The 18,111-nt window shown below is 37.6% G+C and overlaps 1 protein-coding gene across 3 annotated transcripts in view; it reads left to right on the plus strand.

Moving 5' to 3' along the window:
• The window catches only part of CRB1 (crumbs cell polarity complex component 1), a 148,395-nt gene that overhangs the window by 26,245 nt on the left and 104,039 nt on the right, over positions 1–18,111 (plus strand). For all 3 annotated transcript variants that reach the window (XM_059145900.1, XM_059145902.1, XM_059145901.1), the window contains one exon: positions 3,978–4,160. In XM_059145900.1, the coding sequence (XP_059001883.1) occupies positions 3,978–4,160 (183 nt within the window). The remainder of the gene's footprint in view (positions 1–3,977; positions 4,161–18,111) is intronic.

Consider the following 18,111-nt stretch of genomic DNA (forward strand, 5'->3'; position numbering starts at 1 on the left):
AAGGAAGATGGAGAAAGGGCTATAGGCACACATGGAAAAGAGCATATCCAGTTGTAGAACTTTGAGTGATTGTTCCAAAATGCTGGACAACATAGCACTGATGGTAGAGGGTTGAGCTTGGGGAACAAGACAAGACTCAAGCCAGATCACAATGCTGCTTGTCTGCCCGGAACACTATGGGACAGAGAGGTAGCATCATAATCCGGCCTGCAGATTTAGTAATAGCTTTCTGGAAGAGAGTGAGAATGAGTGGAAGATGATTGAGAGAAATAAAACAAAAGGCACCGATCCTAGTAAACAAGAACAACAAAAAGTTTCTTCAGTAGTTTAAACAAGAGATAAGGCTATTTTCCAGAACGATGACTACAGGGTTAAGGATGGGGATGAGGGAATGGACAGCCATGAGACTCTTGAGGAGGCAGCTATGATGTGGGAATTAAGGAAGGGGCATAGCCCAAGGGCAGTTCTGCTTGAATTTCTTTCTTGGGTTACTGGATGATGGTGATTTTGCCTAGATAGAAAATTTCAGAATGTCTTTGTATCCTATTCTTACTGTGATATATAAAGAGAAGATTTAATGCTTCAGACTACCCTGTATCTAAGAAAGAGAGACCATTCCTTTGGATTACAAGGCCACCACAACTGAAGGCAATGGTAAGAATCCACCACTGGGGTCCTCACTTCAAAAGTAATTAATTACAAGAAGTATCAGTCATCTTAAATGCTTATCTTAAATTTTTTCTTGTTACCCAGGTAAGATTGGATTTTTTTAAAAAAAGAAAAACATAAGAACCCTGGGGACTTGACTCAATATCATATTGTTCCTTTATACAAAGTTTTGTAGAAAAACTTATTAAAACTATTGAATATAGCCTTCACTGAAGGAGTCTATTTATATACATGGTTAAAGGGAGCAGCAAACAAAATTCCCACAGGGCCCCAGTGGTGGGGACAGGACTGGGAAGACCATAAATCAGAACCTTCCTAATGTTCACTATAGGAATAGGATCATGCATGAGTCAGAAAGTAAGAAAGGATTTACGAAGGTTTTAAATTACTTCATAACCTGGCCTGGGTATGAGACTTGAGACTTAAACTAAGAAGAAAATTGAAAATAGCTGGAGCTTTCTTCAATAAGTTCAGTGTAGCACAAGGAATACCACTTTATAAAAACTTATGAAAAAAGTGGGTTTAAGGGATGCCTGAGTGGCTCAGTGGGTTAAAGCCTCTACCTTCGGCTCAGGTCATGATCTCGGGTCCTGGGATCAAGCCCCGCATCAGGCTCTCTGCTCAGCAGGGAGCCTGCTTCCCTTCCTCTCTCTCTGCCTGCCTCTCTGCCTACTTGTGATCTCTGTCTGTCAAATAAATAAATAAAATCTTAAAAAGAGAGAGAGAGAGAGAGAACTTTGGAGCCAAGAACGAAGAACCATTAACTTGGGTTCTTGGTAGGGGGAGGGTCACCACAAAGGATTGTGGGATTTGGTCTGAATGTGCTTTTAATTTCCTTTTTCATCTGGAAGTTTCTTCTTCAGATAGTTGAGAAAGACCTCAAGGGTCATATGTGACAAAGGTATTATACTGTTGAGCAACAGAGTTTGTGTTGTGGTTATGATTTGACAAATGACCCCATTCAGGCTTTTATTTAAATTACAAAATGAGTCATCATATCATGTCCTCATTATTTACTTATCAATAGTCAATTCTCCAATTTACTTGCTAAACTAGAATTGTAATCTAAACTGTTGATTATTACTCTTTGACTCTCATTCAGTCAGTCATTGAAAGTCTACTATTTATGCATTGCTTGGTATTAAAATGGTGAATAAATAAAAAATAGTCCTTGCTTTTTTGGAGCTTAAGGTCTATTGACCTTACATAAAACATATGTATATGTTTTATGTATAAAAACATACACATAAAACTATACATAAAAACTATACATAAAAACAATAACAACTATATTGTCTATACATAAAAACAATAACAAAAATAATAAATTATTGTATGAGCGATGAAAGAAATAACTGGGTGATATGAGAGAAAACAAAGGGATTTTACTTTTTCATGAGAAAAAGCCACTCTAAGATAGTCATACAAGATTAAGTCTCAAAACTGAGACTTAGTCAACCACAGTCTTGGACGAGCATTTTCTAGGCGAGGAAACCCTGTCATAAAGGCCCCAGGGAACAAACATTCTAGGGAAAGAATGTAGAGATGGGAATGGGGCCAGATAATAAAGGGCATTTCAGGTTAAGGATTTTGCATCTTATTTTGTATAAAAGCAGAAGCCACTGAATGATTTTAAAGTAAAGAAATACCGTGATCAGATTTATAGGTTTTATAATTTTGGATTGTAAATTTCATTTAAAAAACATATTTCTCAGCAGAGTTAAGTGACAGTGCAAAGATCTTTAGTTAACTGTGACGTCACTTGTATTATAAGTCAAATTATGTTCTTTAAGAACTTCATATTTCAGCTTATGTATGTATCATGCGAAGTAAATCATCTTATAAATCAATCAGAAAGACAGTCTAATGGGAAAAACAGGAAACTGATATGAAATGAGTTTTAAAAATCCAAAAGCATGTTAAATTCAATAGTAACTGGGGAAAATGTAAACCCAAACATTAATGAAATTCAATTTTTTAAAAATCCAACTAACAGGTAAAACATTGTACTAGCAATACAATAGTATTATTGTATATATATGTATATATAGTAATATTGTATATTGTATATGTAATAGCAATTTTTGGCAAGTTTGGAACTATATGCATCTTCATCCAGTGCTATAGATAGTACAACTACTCCAGAGGTGTTTATCAGTGTCTATTAAAATAAAAAATGTACATAATCTATAACTCAGAAATTCCATCCTACGTAAAGACCCCAATGTTATACCCAGACATTTACAGAAGCATGCATATATAATTAAACTATGGTTAAACTATGGTATTTCCATGTTACAGAATACTTGGAATAGTTTAAAATTATGAGTTAGATCTATATTACTAACATAGATAGATTGTGCAAGGGAGTGAAAAAAGTAAGTTACAGAAGGATGTGTACAGTGCAATTCCAGTTACGTTAATATGCACACAATAAGACTCTATTTATGAGTATATATAGTTTTTTTAAAAACAAGGTGCACGTGTATGTAAAGCCAAATAAATAGTTCTGGCATGGACTGTCTTTTATATTTAATGTTTATAGTTTTTATAAAGTACTAAATGTTTTGTTTTTATTCTTATCCTTAATAAAATGACCCAGCTAAATCCATTTAAATACAAAATAATTTTTTATTCTGTCTAACAGTGTGAAGAAGTAATCATTTGCCTTTGCTTTGAGTTCTAAGAAAAGAATTTAGGGCTGGCTATGTAGTTTCTACTAACTTTTTGGCTATTTTCTTTTTCTTTTTTTTCTTTTTTGGCTATTTTTTAAAAAAACATTATTTTCTTGCTAAAAATTCAATTGGAGTATCTGAGGAAATGGAGTCTTTAAAATAATCAGGAAATCGAAGTTATCCTGAAGTCCCATTTTATCTTATTAATCAAATATTTTTAAAAAATATTGGTCAGGGGTCAGCTGGGTGGCTCAGTGGGTTAAGCCTCTGCCTTCGGCTGGGGTCATGATCTCAGGGTTCTGGGATCAAGCCCCGCATCAGGCTCTCTGCTCAGCAGGGAGACTGTTTCCTCCCTCTCTCTCTGCCTGCCTCTCTGCCTACTTGTGGTCGCTCTCTATGTATAAATAAATAAATAAAATCTTAAAAAAATATATTGGTCAGTATGGTACACGTGATTCCTTTGCTACTGCTGTTGACAAGGAAAGCTTCTCTTACCAGATTCTCCTTGTTAGCTCCTTGAGGGCAACACGTGGTCTTGTTAATGGGACCAGCACAGTGGTCAGGCTCCTTTCAGGCATAAACTCTGAGGGAGGAGTTTCGACTCAGCTGCTTCTCTGAACTTTTATCCTACAGGATACACGGGTGCCCAATGTGAGACCCATATCAACGAATGCAACAGGAACCCTTGCGGGTCTGGTGGGACATGTGTAGAGCTGTCCCCAGAGAAACAACATGGACGCCTTGCTCAGCTGCCTTCTTCATTCAGCCACCCTGAAGCCTCAGGTTATGTTTGTATCTGTCCGCCTGGACTCACAGGTGAGGGCAAAGAGGAGAGAGGACTTGACTCCTAGTACTTTATGGCAGATCATGCATTCAATCAAATGGTGTATTAGCAGTAAGATCTGTGCAGTACTAACTCTGTTGCTGTGGTGCAAAGGGTCCCCCTTGTGGGCATGAAAAATACCATGTTTCATATATCCTAATTCTTCAAATCATGAAGAAAATGCTAAAAATAAGGATAAAGGAGGGAAATGTTTTTATCCATTATGTTGGGAACTGGAACCCAACTCCAATTCTTTATTTTATAAACAGAAAATGTTGGAATTTTTATTTTATAGTGATATTAAACTTTTACGTTATTCAAATTTGCTCTAAAAAAAGTTAGTGCACTTATTTATATTTACACTGAGAAAAATCATCTAGTCTCAAGTAATCTTCCTCACTGCTTTATAGCTAAAGGTGTTCTGTATGTCAAAGTCAAGTGACTCTTATCTTTTTATACAGCATTCTTACTCTGAAACCCAGAGGAAGTTTGCGTGTATATTTTCCAATAAGCAGTTGTATTTGTGTCTGCTTCCATGTTCTGAAATATTTCAGAAGTTTGGAGACAGTCCCCATATTTGGTAATGAGTAGCAACTGACCCACAACTGCGTAGATACCACTGAGAAAACTAATTACAATCTACCTTTCCATCTTATTTCTTTCTCAATAGATTAATTGATATCTGAGGAAAATATTTCAATTGTTGTTAAAGTTTTCTGAGAAAAGTAAATGAGGAACAAGAAAAAAGAAGAGGGTGGGTGTCTGTCTCCATTTACTATTCCTTTTTGTGTTTCACTTGAGAAATTTAATCTTTTGATTCATGGCAGTGTTTGCTATAGGAGAGAGTTTCTTATTCACCATCCTCTCTATCAGAACACATAGGAGAAAAATCTCCTGAAGGTCAGGATAAGTAGTATTTTTCCTGAACAATTTCTAGCTTGCTTTCTTTTTCCCTTAATAAAATGACATGCAGATTAATCTTAATAAATGATAAAAAGCATGAAATAAATTCATGGAATATATCATATTTCCCAATTATGTAGGTGGCTAGAAATCTTATTGGTTAATGTGGGTTCTACAGCATTAGCTTTTTTCTGGAACATATGTATGTATTTACCTTGCCTGGGATTATTTAAATTTCCCGTTTCGGTTTCTTATGGTTGCTCTTTTTTCCTTATTTTCTTCTAAGTTATTTGATATTGGTATAATGTATGTATTTTTGTCAGCTACTCTAAATTCTTCTTGAAACAAGGTAGGGGAGTTATAAATGTTTTTAAATGTTAGATTTAGGGTTATAAAGAGAAAATTATATCGAACCCACAGGCCACTGCAGATATTGCCTCATTGGACAAAAGAACATTTTTGACCAATGCACCTGCATGTCCAAACAGGAGAGGCAGTCAGATGTTCTGGGAAAGTGTGTTGGCATCAATATCTGAGGAGCTGCTAAGAATGATTATATAAGTTAAGAAGTCTTGGCTATCCTGCATCGCTATGGCTTAATGAAATCACCCACTTTTCACGGATGTCAAATCCAAAATGGCTTCTCATGATCAGTTGTCCTCTGAATGGTGATACAGGGTCACAGGCTCTTCTCTCGCTCTTTTTCTTTTTCCATCTTCAAAAGTGGTTTCCAAGTTTATCATACTCTTCTGCAGCAGACCACTGGCGGGGGAAGGAAAATGGAGCATGGCCTCTGGAAGGTTTTTATAGGCCAGTACCAAAAGTAGTGGCTATCTCTCTCTTCATATTCCATTGGTCAGATTTAGTCATATGACCACAAAGACTGAGAAATCTAGTTTTGTTGTGTCGCTAAAAGAGAAAGAGTTTTTATGAACAATGATCCCCTATGTCTTCTCATTCTCTTGACACTGTCTTTCATAAAGCAAAGGTTTTAAATTTTAAAATATTTAAATATTTCTTTTCACGGACCATGCCTTCGGTGTTGTATCTAAAGAGTCATCAGCTTACCCAAGGTTATCTAGGTTTGCTCCCATGTTAGTTTCTAGACATTTTATGGTTTTGCATTTTACATTTAGGTCTGCAGTGAGTCCATTTTGAGTTAATTTTCATGAAGGATGTAAGGTTTGTGTGAAAATTCATTTTTCTGCATGTAGATATCCACTTGTTTCACCAAGTACTGAAAAGACTATTGCTTCACTTCTTTGTCCATGATCAGATGACTCTATTTACATGCATCTTTTTCCAGGCCATCTATTCTGTTCTAATTATCTATCTGTGTATGTTTTGCCAATATCACATGTGATTACTGTCTTAAGTCTTGAAGTTGGGTCATGTTAGTTCTCTAACTTTGTTCTCTTTCAGTATCCTGTTGCTATTCTGGGTCCTTTGCCTGTCCATATAAACTTTAGAATGAGTTTGCTGTTATCTGTGAAATTATTTGATGGGATTTTGTTTGGGATTGTATTGAATCTATAGATCAAATTGGAAAGAACAAACATCATGACAATATTCAATCTTCCCACTCATGAGCATGGGATATTTCTCCACTTATGTAGTTCTTTGATATCTTTCATCAGAGATTTATAGTTTTCCTCATATAGATTTAGTATGTATGTTGTTATATTTATACCTAAGTATTTCATTCTTGACATGCTAATATAAATGTGTTATTAATTTCTAATTCCACTTGTTCATTGCTGCTGTATAGGAAAGCAATTGACTTTTGTATATCAACTTTATCCCTTGCAACATTGCTATAATCTTTTATTAGTTCCAGGAAAGTTTTGGAGTTTTTCAGATTTTCTACGTAGACAGTCACGCTAAAAAATTGATGTTTGCATGGTATACCTTTTTCTATCCTTATACTTTCAACCTACTTGTCATTGAATTTGAAGTAAGTTTCTTAAAAACAGCATATTATTGGGTCAAGCTTTTATTTATTTATTTTTTAGTATTTTTAAAATTTTCTTTTCAGTGTTCCAGAATTCATTGTTTATGCACCACACCCCAATGCTCCATGCAATATGCACCCTCCAGAATACCTACCACCAGGCTCACCTAACCCCTCCCATTCCTCTCCCCTCCAAACCCCTCAGTTTGCCTCTCAGAGTCCACAGTCTTTCATGGTTTTAAAAAAAATTTATCATGTCAATTTCTTCCTTATAATTAGTGTATTTAGGCCATTAACATTTAAGTAATTATTGATATGTTCAGTTTGAACTCTGTCATTTTATTATTTGTTCTCCGTTGGATTCCTTTTTTGTTCTTACTTTCCTATGGGTTACTTGACCATTTTTTCAGGATTTCATCTTGAGTTATTTATTTGGATATTTTGTGTAGTTTTCATAGTGGTTGTTTGGGGTATTACAGTATACACATGTGATCTCTCAAGCCTATTGGTATTAACATTTTACTGCTTTGAGTGAAATAGAGGGAACTTACTTCCATTTTAAGTCCCTTTATCTTCCTCCATTTTAGAACATCATTGTCTTCAAGATCAGATGGTATTATAATCCTTATTTTAATCACTTCATATAATTTAGAAAACTCATGAAGAGAACTGACAATTCTTTCAGCATTTCAAAAGCTATATACCCCTTTGTTTTTGTTTTTGTTTTGTTTTCTTTTAGAGATTGAGCAACAAGGGAGGGGCATAGGAAGAGAGAGAGAGAAATAGAGAGAGAGAGAATCCCAAGCAAGCTCCAGGTCCAGCACAGAGCTTGATGAGGAGCTAGCTCGATCCCACAACCCTGAGATGGTGACCTGAGCCAAAATTAGGAGTCAGACGCCTGACCAGCTGAGCCACCTTGACACGCCTCTATTTTTAACTTTTTGAAGAACCTCCATATTCTTTTTCAGAGTGGCTGCACCAATTTGCATTCCCACCAACAGTGTAAGAATGTTCCCCTTTCTCCTCATCCTCGCCAACATCTGTTGTTTACTTGTTAGTTTTAGCCATTCTGATAGGTGTGAGGTGATATCTCATTATAGTTTTGATTTGTTTTTCCCTGATGGTGAGTGACATTAAGCATATTTTCATGTGTCTGCTAGTCACCTGTATGTCTTCTTTGGAAAAATGTCTATTTATGTTTTCATCTCATTTCTACACTGGATTATTCGTTTTTTGGGTGTTGAGTTTGATAAATTCTTTATAGGTTTTGGATACTAACCCTCTATCAGAGATGTCATTTGCAAATATCTTCTCCCATTCTGTAGGCTGTGTTTTAGTTTTTGAGGTCCCAATAGTTCATTTTTGCTTTTGTTTCCCTTGCCTCAGGAGATGTTTCTAGTAAGAAGTTGCTACAGCCAAGGTCAAAGTTACTATCTGTCATTCTCCTCTAGGATTTTGATGGCTTCTTGTCTTATATTTAGATCTTTCACCCATTTTGAATTTGTTTTCATGTGTGGTGTAAGAAAGTGGTCCAGTTTCATTCTCTTGCATTTTGTTGTCCAGTTTTCCCAACCATTTGTTGAAGAGACAGTCTTTTTTCCATTGAACATTCTTTCCTGCTCTGTTGAAGATTAGTTGACCATATAGTTGTGGGTCCATTTCTGGGTTTTCTATTCTGTTCCATTGATCCATGAATCTGTTTTTATGCCAGTACCATACAGCCTTGACTACAGGATTTGATGGGAGTCTCTATGCCTCCTGGATTTGGATGTCTGTCTCCTTCCCCAGATTAGGGAGGTTTTTAGGTATTATTTCCTTACATAAACTTTCTGCCCCCTTTTCCCTCTCTTCCTTTTCTGGGACCCCTATGATAGAAATGTTATTATGCTTTATGGAGTCACTGAGTTCCCTAAGTCTACATTTATGATCCAGTATTTTTCTTTCTCTTTTCTTTTCAGCTTCATTATTTTCCATAATTTTATCTTCTATATCACTGATTTGTTCCTCTGCTTCTTCCTTCCTTGTGGTCATTACATCCAGTTGGTTTCTAATCTTGGCTATTGCTTATTTCATCTTGGCCTGAATTGTTTTAATGGTTTTATCTCTGCAGTGAGGGACTTCTTATCTTTTATGCTTTTCTTAAGCCCAAATAGTATTCTTATTATTATGGCTTTAAATATTAGATTACAGATATTCTTTATATCTGTTTCAATTAGATCCCTGTCTGTGACCTTTTCTTCTTCTTTCTTTTGGGATGAATTCTTCTGTCTTGGCATTTTGTCTAGGTCTCTATCTTCCATGTGTTAGGAAAGTCTATTATGCTTCCTGGTCCTGAGAGTAATGGCTTTATTAAGAGGAAGTCATATACTGTCCAGGGCCTGGTGCTTCAGGAAGCGTCTTTGGTGCATGCCGTGTGCACTCTGCTGTTGTGTTTTGACTGCTCTTTTCGTCAGGTCAGTTCTCTGTAGTTTCTCCTTGCCTGCAGTGGGGAGTGTTTGTACCTTGGCCAAAGCGTGGTGGGTTTTAACTAGGTGTGCTCTGGTCTGGGTGTTAAAGAGACCTGATGCTATTTCCACTAGAGCTGAAGCTTTGCAGAAGTCTATGGTCAGTAGACATGGGGTGTGTTGTGGGGGAAGGGCGGAGTTGTTCTGGTCTTCTAGGGGAAGGGCCTGCTGCTTTGGGTTTTAGGTATAGTTGCCAACAAAAGCAGCACTAGCAGCACGCAGTGGGGTGGGGCTTAGTGTAAGTGGTTTAGGCCACCATTGCTAGTGCTGTGATGCTTACTGAGGTTAGTTTATGCTGAGGGGCCAGACAGGCAAATGGGGCCAGCACCCCTGCCGACCCCAGAAGGGGAATTTGTGCCTACCATTGTCCAGGAAGCCTTCCCAGAAGAGTGAACAATCTCTCCTTGTGTTTCCCAAGTGTTCCCCAGATCACCACCTGACTGTGTCCAGGCTGTCTGCCCACTTCTGTTCTATCCCAGGCAGGCCAGCTGAGTTTTAAAACTCCCAAACTTTAGGGATCTGGCCTAGCAGGGACCCATACTGGCCCTCCAGGAGAAGATCTTACCATGCTGGGACTAATGCAGGTTTGTTTCAGAAGGGCAGTTGCACCAAAATACAGGGGTATAAAGTTTGGAGTAAAACACTGCAAAGAGCTAGTGTCCAGGTTAGCTGTCATCAGCAGGTGTCTCTGTGCCTATGCTGAAGGGTGGGGAGGGAACCTGGACCAGCTAGCTATTTTGTTCCTGGAGAGGCAATGCCTCCTCTCCTAAATGTGCTGCAAAATGGGGGAATCAGAAGGAGGAGTCAAGATGGCAGAGAAGTAGCAGGCTGACTACTTCAGCTAGCAGGAAATAAGCTAGATAGCTTATCTAAAGATTGCAAACAACTACAAATCCAACAGGAGATTGAAGAGAAGAAGAGCAGCAATTATAGAAACAGAAAATCAACCACTTTCTGAAAGCATATTTTCCTGGGGTTCCAACCTTTTAGTATTTTACTTGCTCCTTCATATACTCTTATCTGGACAAAATGACAAGGCCGAAAAAATTCACCACAAAAAAAAGAACAAGAGGCAGTACCAAAGGCTAGGGACCTAATCAAGACATTGGTAATATGTCAGATCCATAGATCAGAATGACGATTCTCAAGGTTCTAGCCGGGCTCGAAAAAGGCATGGAAGATATTAGAGAAACCTTCTTGGGAGATACAAAAGCCCTTTATGGAGAAATAAAAGAACTAAAATCTAACCAAGTAGAAATCAAAAAAGCTATTAATGAGGTGCAAAAAAATGGAGGGATAAATGAGGCAGAAGAAAGAATTAGCAATATAAGAAGACCAAATGACAGAGAATAAAGAAGCTGGGCAAAAGAGGGACAAACAGCTACTGGACCATGAGGGGGAGAATTCAAGAGATAATTCACCATAAGATGAAACAACATTAGAATAATTGGGATTCCAGAAGAAGGAATAGAGAGCAGAAGGTATACTGGAGAGAATTATTGGAGAGAATTTCCCCAAGATGGCAAAGGGAACAAGCATCAAAATCCAGGAGGTGCAGAGAACCCCCCTCAAAATCAATAAGAATAGGTCCACACCCCGTCACCTAATAGTAAAATTTACAAGTCTTAGTGACAAATAGTAAAATTTACAAGTCTTAGTGACAAAGAGAAAATCCTGAAAGCAGCCCAGGAAAAGAAGTCTGTAGCATACAATGGTAAAAATATTAGATTGGCAGCAGACTTATCCACAGAGACCTGGCAGACCAGAAAGAGCTGGCATGATATATTCAGAGCACTAAACGAGAAAAACATGCAGCCAAGAATACTATATCCAGCTAGGCTATCACTGAAAATAGAAGGAGAGATTAAAAGCTTCCAGGACAAACAAAAACTGAAAGAATTTGCAACTACCAAACCAGCTCTACAGGAAATATTGAAAGGGGTCCTCTAAGCAAAGAAAGAGCCTAAAAGTGGTAGATCAGAAAGGAACAGAGACAATATACAGTAACAGTCACCTTACAGGCAATACAATGGCACTAAATTCATATCTCTCAATAGTTGCCCTGAATGTTAATGGGCTAAATGCCCCTGTCAAAAGACACAGGGTATCATAATGGATAAAAAAACAAAACCCATATATGTGTTGCCTACAAGAAACTCATTTTAAGCCTGAAGACACCTCCAGATTTAAAGTGAGTGGGTGGAAAAGAATTTACCATGCTCATGGACATCAGAAGAAAGCAGGAGTGGCAATCCTTATATCAGATCAATTAGATTTTAAGCCAAAGACTATAATAAGAGATGAGCAAGGACACTATATCATACTCAAAGGATCTGTCCAACAAGAAGATCTAACAATTTTAAATATCTATGCCCCCAACATAGGAGCAGCCAACTATATAACCGAATCAATAACAAAATCAAAGAAACACATCAACAATAATATAATAATAGTAGGGGACTTTAACACTCCCCTCACTGAAATGGACAGATCATCCAAGCAAAAGATAAACAAGGAAATAAAGGTCTTAAATGACACACTAGACCAGATGGACATCACAGATATATTCAGAACATTTCATTGAGACCAACAGAATACACATTCTTCTCTAGTGCACGCAGAACATTCTCTAGAATAGATTACATGCTGGGTCCCAAATCAGGTCTCAACTGGTATCCAAAGACTGGGATCATTCCCTGCATATTTTCAGACCACAGTGCTCTGAAGCTAGAACTCAATCAAAAGAGGAAATTTGGAAAGAACCCAAATACATGGAGACTAAACAGCATCCTTCTAAGGAATGAATGGTAAATCATGAAATTAAAGAAGAATTGAAAAAAATCATGGAAACAAATGATAATGAAAACACAACTGTTCAAAACCTGTGGGACACAACAAAGGCAGTCCTGAGAGGAAAATATATAGTGGTACAAGCCTTTCTCAAGAAACAAGAAAGGTCTCAGGTACACAACCTAACCCTACACCTAAAGCAGCTGGAGAAAGAACAAGAAAGAAACCCTAAACCCAGCAGGAGAAGCGAAATCATAAAGATCAGAGCAGAAATCAATGAAATAGAAACCAAAAGAAAAAAAAAAAAAACAATAGAACAAATCAACGAAACTGGGAGCTGGTTCTTTGAAAGAATTAATAAGATTGATAAACCCCGGCCCAGACTTATCAAAAAGAAAAGAGAAAGGACCCAAATAAATAAAATCATGAATGAAAGAGGAGAGATCACAACACCAAGGAAATACAGACAATTATAAGAACATACTATGAGCAACTCTACGCCAACAAATTTGACAATCTGGAAGAAATGGATGCATTCCTAGAGACATATAAACTACCACAACTGAACCAGGAAGAAATAGAAAGCCTGAACAGACTTATAACCAGTAAGGAAATTGAAACAGTCATCAAAAATCTCCAAACAAACAGAAGCCCAGGGCCAGACAGCTTCCCGGTAGAATTCTACCAAATACTTAAAGAAGAACTAATTCCTATTCTCCTGAAACTGTTCCAAAAAATAGAAATGGAAGGAAAACTTCCAAACTCATTTTATGAGGCCAGCATCACCTTGATCCCAAAGCCAGACAAGAATCCCATCAAAAAAGAGAACTACAGACCAATATCCTTGATGAACACATATGCGAAAATTCTCACCAAAATACTAGCCAATAGGATTCAACAGTACATTAAAAGGATTATTCACCACGACCAAGTAGGATTTATTCCAGGCCTGCAGGGTTGGTTCAACATCCGCAAATCAATCAATGTGATACAACACATCAGTAAAACAAAGAACAAGAACCATATGATACTCTCAATAGATGCTGAAAAAGCATTTGACAAAGTACAGCATTCCTTCCTGATCAAAACTCTTCAAAGTGTAGGGATAGAGGGCACGTACCTCAATATTATCAAAGCCATTTATGAAAAACCCACCACAAATATCATTCTCAATGGAGAAAAACTGAAAGCTTTTCCGCTAAGGTCAGGAACACGGCAGGGATGTCCATTATCACCACTGCTATTCAACATAGTACTAGAAGTCTTAGCCTCAGCAATCAGACAACAAAAGGAAATTAAAGACATCCAAATTGGCAAAGAAGAAGTCAAACTATCACTCTTTGCAGATGATATGATACTGTATGTGGAAAACCCAAAAGACTCCACTCCAAAACTGCTAGAATTTGTACAGGAATTCAGTAAAGTGTCAGGATATAAAATCAATGCATAGAAATCAATTGCATTTCTCTACACCAAAACAAGACAGAAAAAAGAGAAATTAAGGAGTCAATCCCATTTATAATTGCACCCAAAACCAAAAGATACCTAGGAATAAACCTAACCAAAGAGGCAAAGAATCTATACTCAGAAAACTATAAAGTACTCATGAAAGAAATTGATGAAGACACAAAGACACAAAGAAATTGAGGAAGACACAAAGACACAAAAAAATGTTCCATGGTCCTGGATTGGAAGAATAAATATTGTGAAAATGTCTGTGCTACCTAAAGCAATCTACACATTTAATGCAGTTCCTATTAAAGTACCATCCATCTTTTTCAAAGAAATGAAACAAAAAATCCTAAAATTTATATGGAACCAGAAAAGACCTCGAATAGCCAAAGGAATATTGAAAAAGAAAGCCAAAGTTGGTGGCATCACAATTCCGGACGTCAAGCTCTATTACAAAGCTGTCATCAAGACAGCATGGTACTGGCACAAAAACAGACACATAGATCAATGGAACAGAATAGAAAGCCCAGAAATAGACCCTCAACTCTATGGTCAACTAATCTTCAACAAAGCAGGAAAGAATGTCCAGTGGGTAAAAGACAGCCTCTTCAATAAATGGTGTTGGGAAAATTAGACAGCCACATGCAGAAAAATGAAATTGGACCATTTCCTTACACCACACATGAAAATAGACTCAAAATGGATGAAGGACCTCAATGTGAGAAAGGAATCCATCAAAATCCTTGAGGAGAACACAGGCAGCAACCTCTTCGACCTCAGCCACAGCAACATTTTCCTCGAAACATCGCCCAAGGGAAGGGAAGCAAGGGCAAAAATGAACTATTGAGATTTTATCAAGATCAAAAGCTTTTGCATAGCAAAGGAAACAGTTAACAAAACCAAAAGACAACTGACAGAATGGGAGAATATATTTGCAAACGACATATCAGATAAAGGGCTAGTGTCCAAAATCTATAAAGAACTTAGCAAACTCAACATCCAAAGAACAAATAATCCAATCAAGAAATGGGCAGAGGACATGAACAGACATTTCTGCAAAGAAGACATCCAGATGGCCAAAAGACACATGAAAAAGTGCTCCATATCTCTTGGCATCAGGGAAATACAAATCAAAACCACAATGAGATATCACCTCACACCTGTCAGAATGGCTAAAATTAACAAGTCAGGAAATGACAGATGCTGGTGAGGATGCGGAGAAAGGGGAACCCTCCTACACTGTTGGTGGGAATGCAAGCTGGTGCAACCACTCTGGAAACAGCATGGAGGTTCCTCAAAATGTTGAAAATAGAACTACTTTGTGACCCAGCAATTGCAGTACTGGGTATTTACCCTAAAGATTCAAACGTAGTGATCCGAAGGGGCACGTGCACCCGAATGTTTATAGCAGTAATGTCTACAATAGCCCAACTATGGAAAGAACCTAGATGTCCATCAACAGATAAATGGATAAAGAAGAGTGGTATATATACACAATGGAATACTATGCAGCCATCAAAAGAAATGAAATCTTGTCATTTGCAACAATGTGGATGGAACTAGAGGGTATAATGCTTAGCGAAATGAGTCAAGTAGAGAAAAACAACTATCACATGATCTCTCTGATATGAGGAAGTGGAGATGCAACATGGGGGGTTAATGGGGTAGGAGAAGAATAAATGAAACAAGATGGGATTGGGAGGGAGACAAACCATAAATGACTCTTAATCTCACAAAACAAACTGAGGGTTCCTGGGGGGAGGGAGGTTGGGAGAAGGGGGGTGGGGTTATGGACATTGAGGAGGGTATGTGCTATGGTGAATGCTGTGAAGTGTGTATACCTGGCGATTCATAGACCTGTACCCCTGGGGATAAAAATATATTATATGTTTATAAAAAATTAAAAAAAATTTTTTTTTAAATGGGGGAATCATCTCTCCCAGTGTGTTCCAGGGAATCCTCAGGTCCCATCCTCTGCCCCCAGGCTCTATGTCATTCTTCTCCACAAGAGCACTGTGGTGTCCACTGGGTTCTATATGAGCCATACCTGGGAACTCTGAAACTTTAGTCTTTGAGGGGTGCCTGTGTGGCTTAGGTAGTTAAGCCAATATCTCTTGATATTGGCTCAAGTCATGGTCTTAGGATTATGAGATCAAGCTGTGTGTGGGGCTCCGAGCTAGGCGTAGAGCCTGCTTAAGATTCTCTTTCTGCCCTTCCCCCTTCTGGCCTGTGTGTGCACATATGTGCATGTGCTCTCTCTCTCTTTCTCTCTCTCTCTAAGGAAAAAAAAAAAAAACCCAAAAAACTCTAGTCTTTGAGACCTCCTGGTTGTAAAAACTCACAAAAATCAGCCCTTCTTGTTTTCCCAGTCAGTGGCTTTGGGGGAAGTGCTTTCCTTGCACTACTCTTCTCTCTCTCTCTCTTTCTCTCACCTCTCTTCATCAACAGGGCTCTCTCCCTTCCATAGCACTTCCAGTCCATTTCTCCCCCGAACCATGTCTCCACACCTTCCACAATGTGGCCTCTTCTCTCCCTCTAGTTGTGCAGCTGGTTCTGTCAGTCCCCAGATTGATTTCTTGGGTATGCAGAATGATTTGATATTTATCTAGCTGTTTTCAAGGAATGAGGCAAGCCTAGGGTCCTCCTCCTGCTCTGCCACCTTAGCTCCTCCTCCCTGTACCACTTCTTTCTACACTCCGTGGTTTACAATCAGAAATCGTGTCATTGAAATATGTATTGCCATATAGGTAATGCATCATTTCTCTGGCTGCTTGAAAAGAAAACACAAGATAGTGATAATACCTTCAACTTTGTATTTAGTTTTCAAAATTTTATTTATGATGTGTCTGGGTGTAAATTTACTTGTGTTTGTTCTATTTGGGATCCATTCAGCTTTTCAAATCTGGATTTATGTCTTTTGCCAAATTTAAGAAGTCTTTATCTGAGGAGAATTTGTAATCACTTATTACATTATTCTATGATGGTTTCTTTAAAATCCTTGTCTGATAATTCTAACATCTGATGTAACTCAGTGTTGTTGTCAGTTTATTTTCTTTTCTCAGTCAGTTTGTAGTTTTCTAGTTATTGGTATGATGGATCATTTTCAGTTGAATCCTGGACATTTGGGATGTTACTTTAGGAGACTCCAAGTCCTATCAGAATGTTTTTTTAATTTTAGCTGGCAGTCACCTGATTAGTTTTGGCAGATAGGTCCTGGCCTACTCTGATGGGCTGTGGATCCAAGACCAGTTGAACTGCAGAGCTGTTGTAGTGTTATTTTGGTCTGCTCAGTTCATCTGGTGCCACTGGTGTTCCCACTGGTCTCTGTTAATGAAATAAATGCCACACAGTTTATTTTTTACAAGCTATGCTTTTTTCCAGTTTTATCCCTTGTTATTAAAATAAAATTTCCATCATGATAAAAAATGTAAGTTTTATAATACATTTAATGACAGAGTTCCATTCAAAGAAACCACTAGAGCTATTAAATATAGCCACAAACTATTCTTTTTTTATTATAATTAAGAATGTATTTATTACTCTTCACTACCTGTAGAGTTACCTTCTATGTTGAAAATGGTTGTGGTTGCATATACAAAATAATTTTCTAACTTTTTATAATTAAAAGTGAACTATAATAGAGTAGAAATTAACTCAGAGTCCTGGAAGACAATACTCAGGGAGATAGAAATAAAGACAGCTTAAGGTTACAGAAAGTGAGAAATAGTAAAAACATGGAGATGGAGTATTCTGGTGAGAAGGACTAGCTTTTGATCCAGGGTATCTTCTGGGAATTCCAACAAGTGAAGCAAGTTATCATGGCCCAGAGAAACCAAAAGTCTCATTCAGTGAGATAATTGAGAAAAATATGAATATCCATTTAGGTATTTTAATGCCTTGGAAGCTCATGGGTCTAGTTGCAGTAATGGTTACTATTCTCCAATTCCCCAAAATCATTAAATAAAATTTCTTTGGCAAAATATCTTCACATACTGTCATTACTGCTCTGTGCTCATAGCCACAGTGCTCAAATTGAAAAAATAATTGTGTATAAACACTTGATTTAAAGGTCGATGTATTTATTTAAGCCCATGTATTCACATAATTTTATTTTTAAATTTTTTATCTATCTATCTATCTATTTATTTATTTATTTTTAAAATATTTTATTTATTTATTTGGCAGAGAAAGAGAGACACAGCAACAGAGAGAACATAGGCAGGGGGAGTGGGAGAGGGAGAAGCAGGCTTCCTGTAAAGCAGGGAACCCGATGCAGGGCTCAATCCCAGACCCTGGGATCATGACCTGAGCCAAAGGCAGATGCTTAACAACTGAGCCACCCAA

The sequence above is a fragment of the Mustela lutreola genome, chromosome 14 (assembly GCF_030435805.1).
Source record: "Mustela lutreola isolate mMusLut2 chromosome 14, mMusLut2.pri, whole genome shotgun sequence".
Lineage (NCBI taxonomy): Eukaryota > Metazoa > Chordata > Mammalia > Carnivora > Mustelidae > Mustela > Mustela lutreola.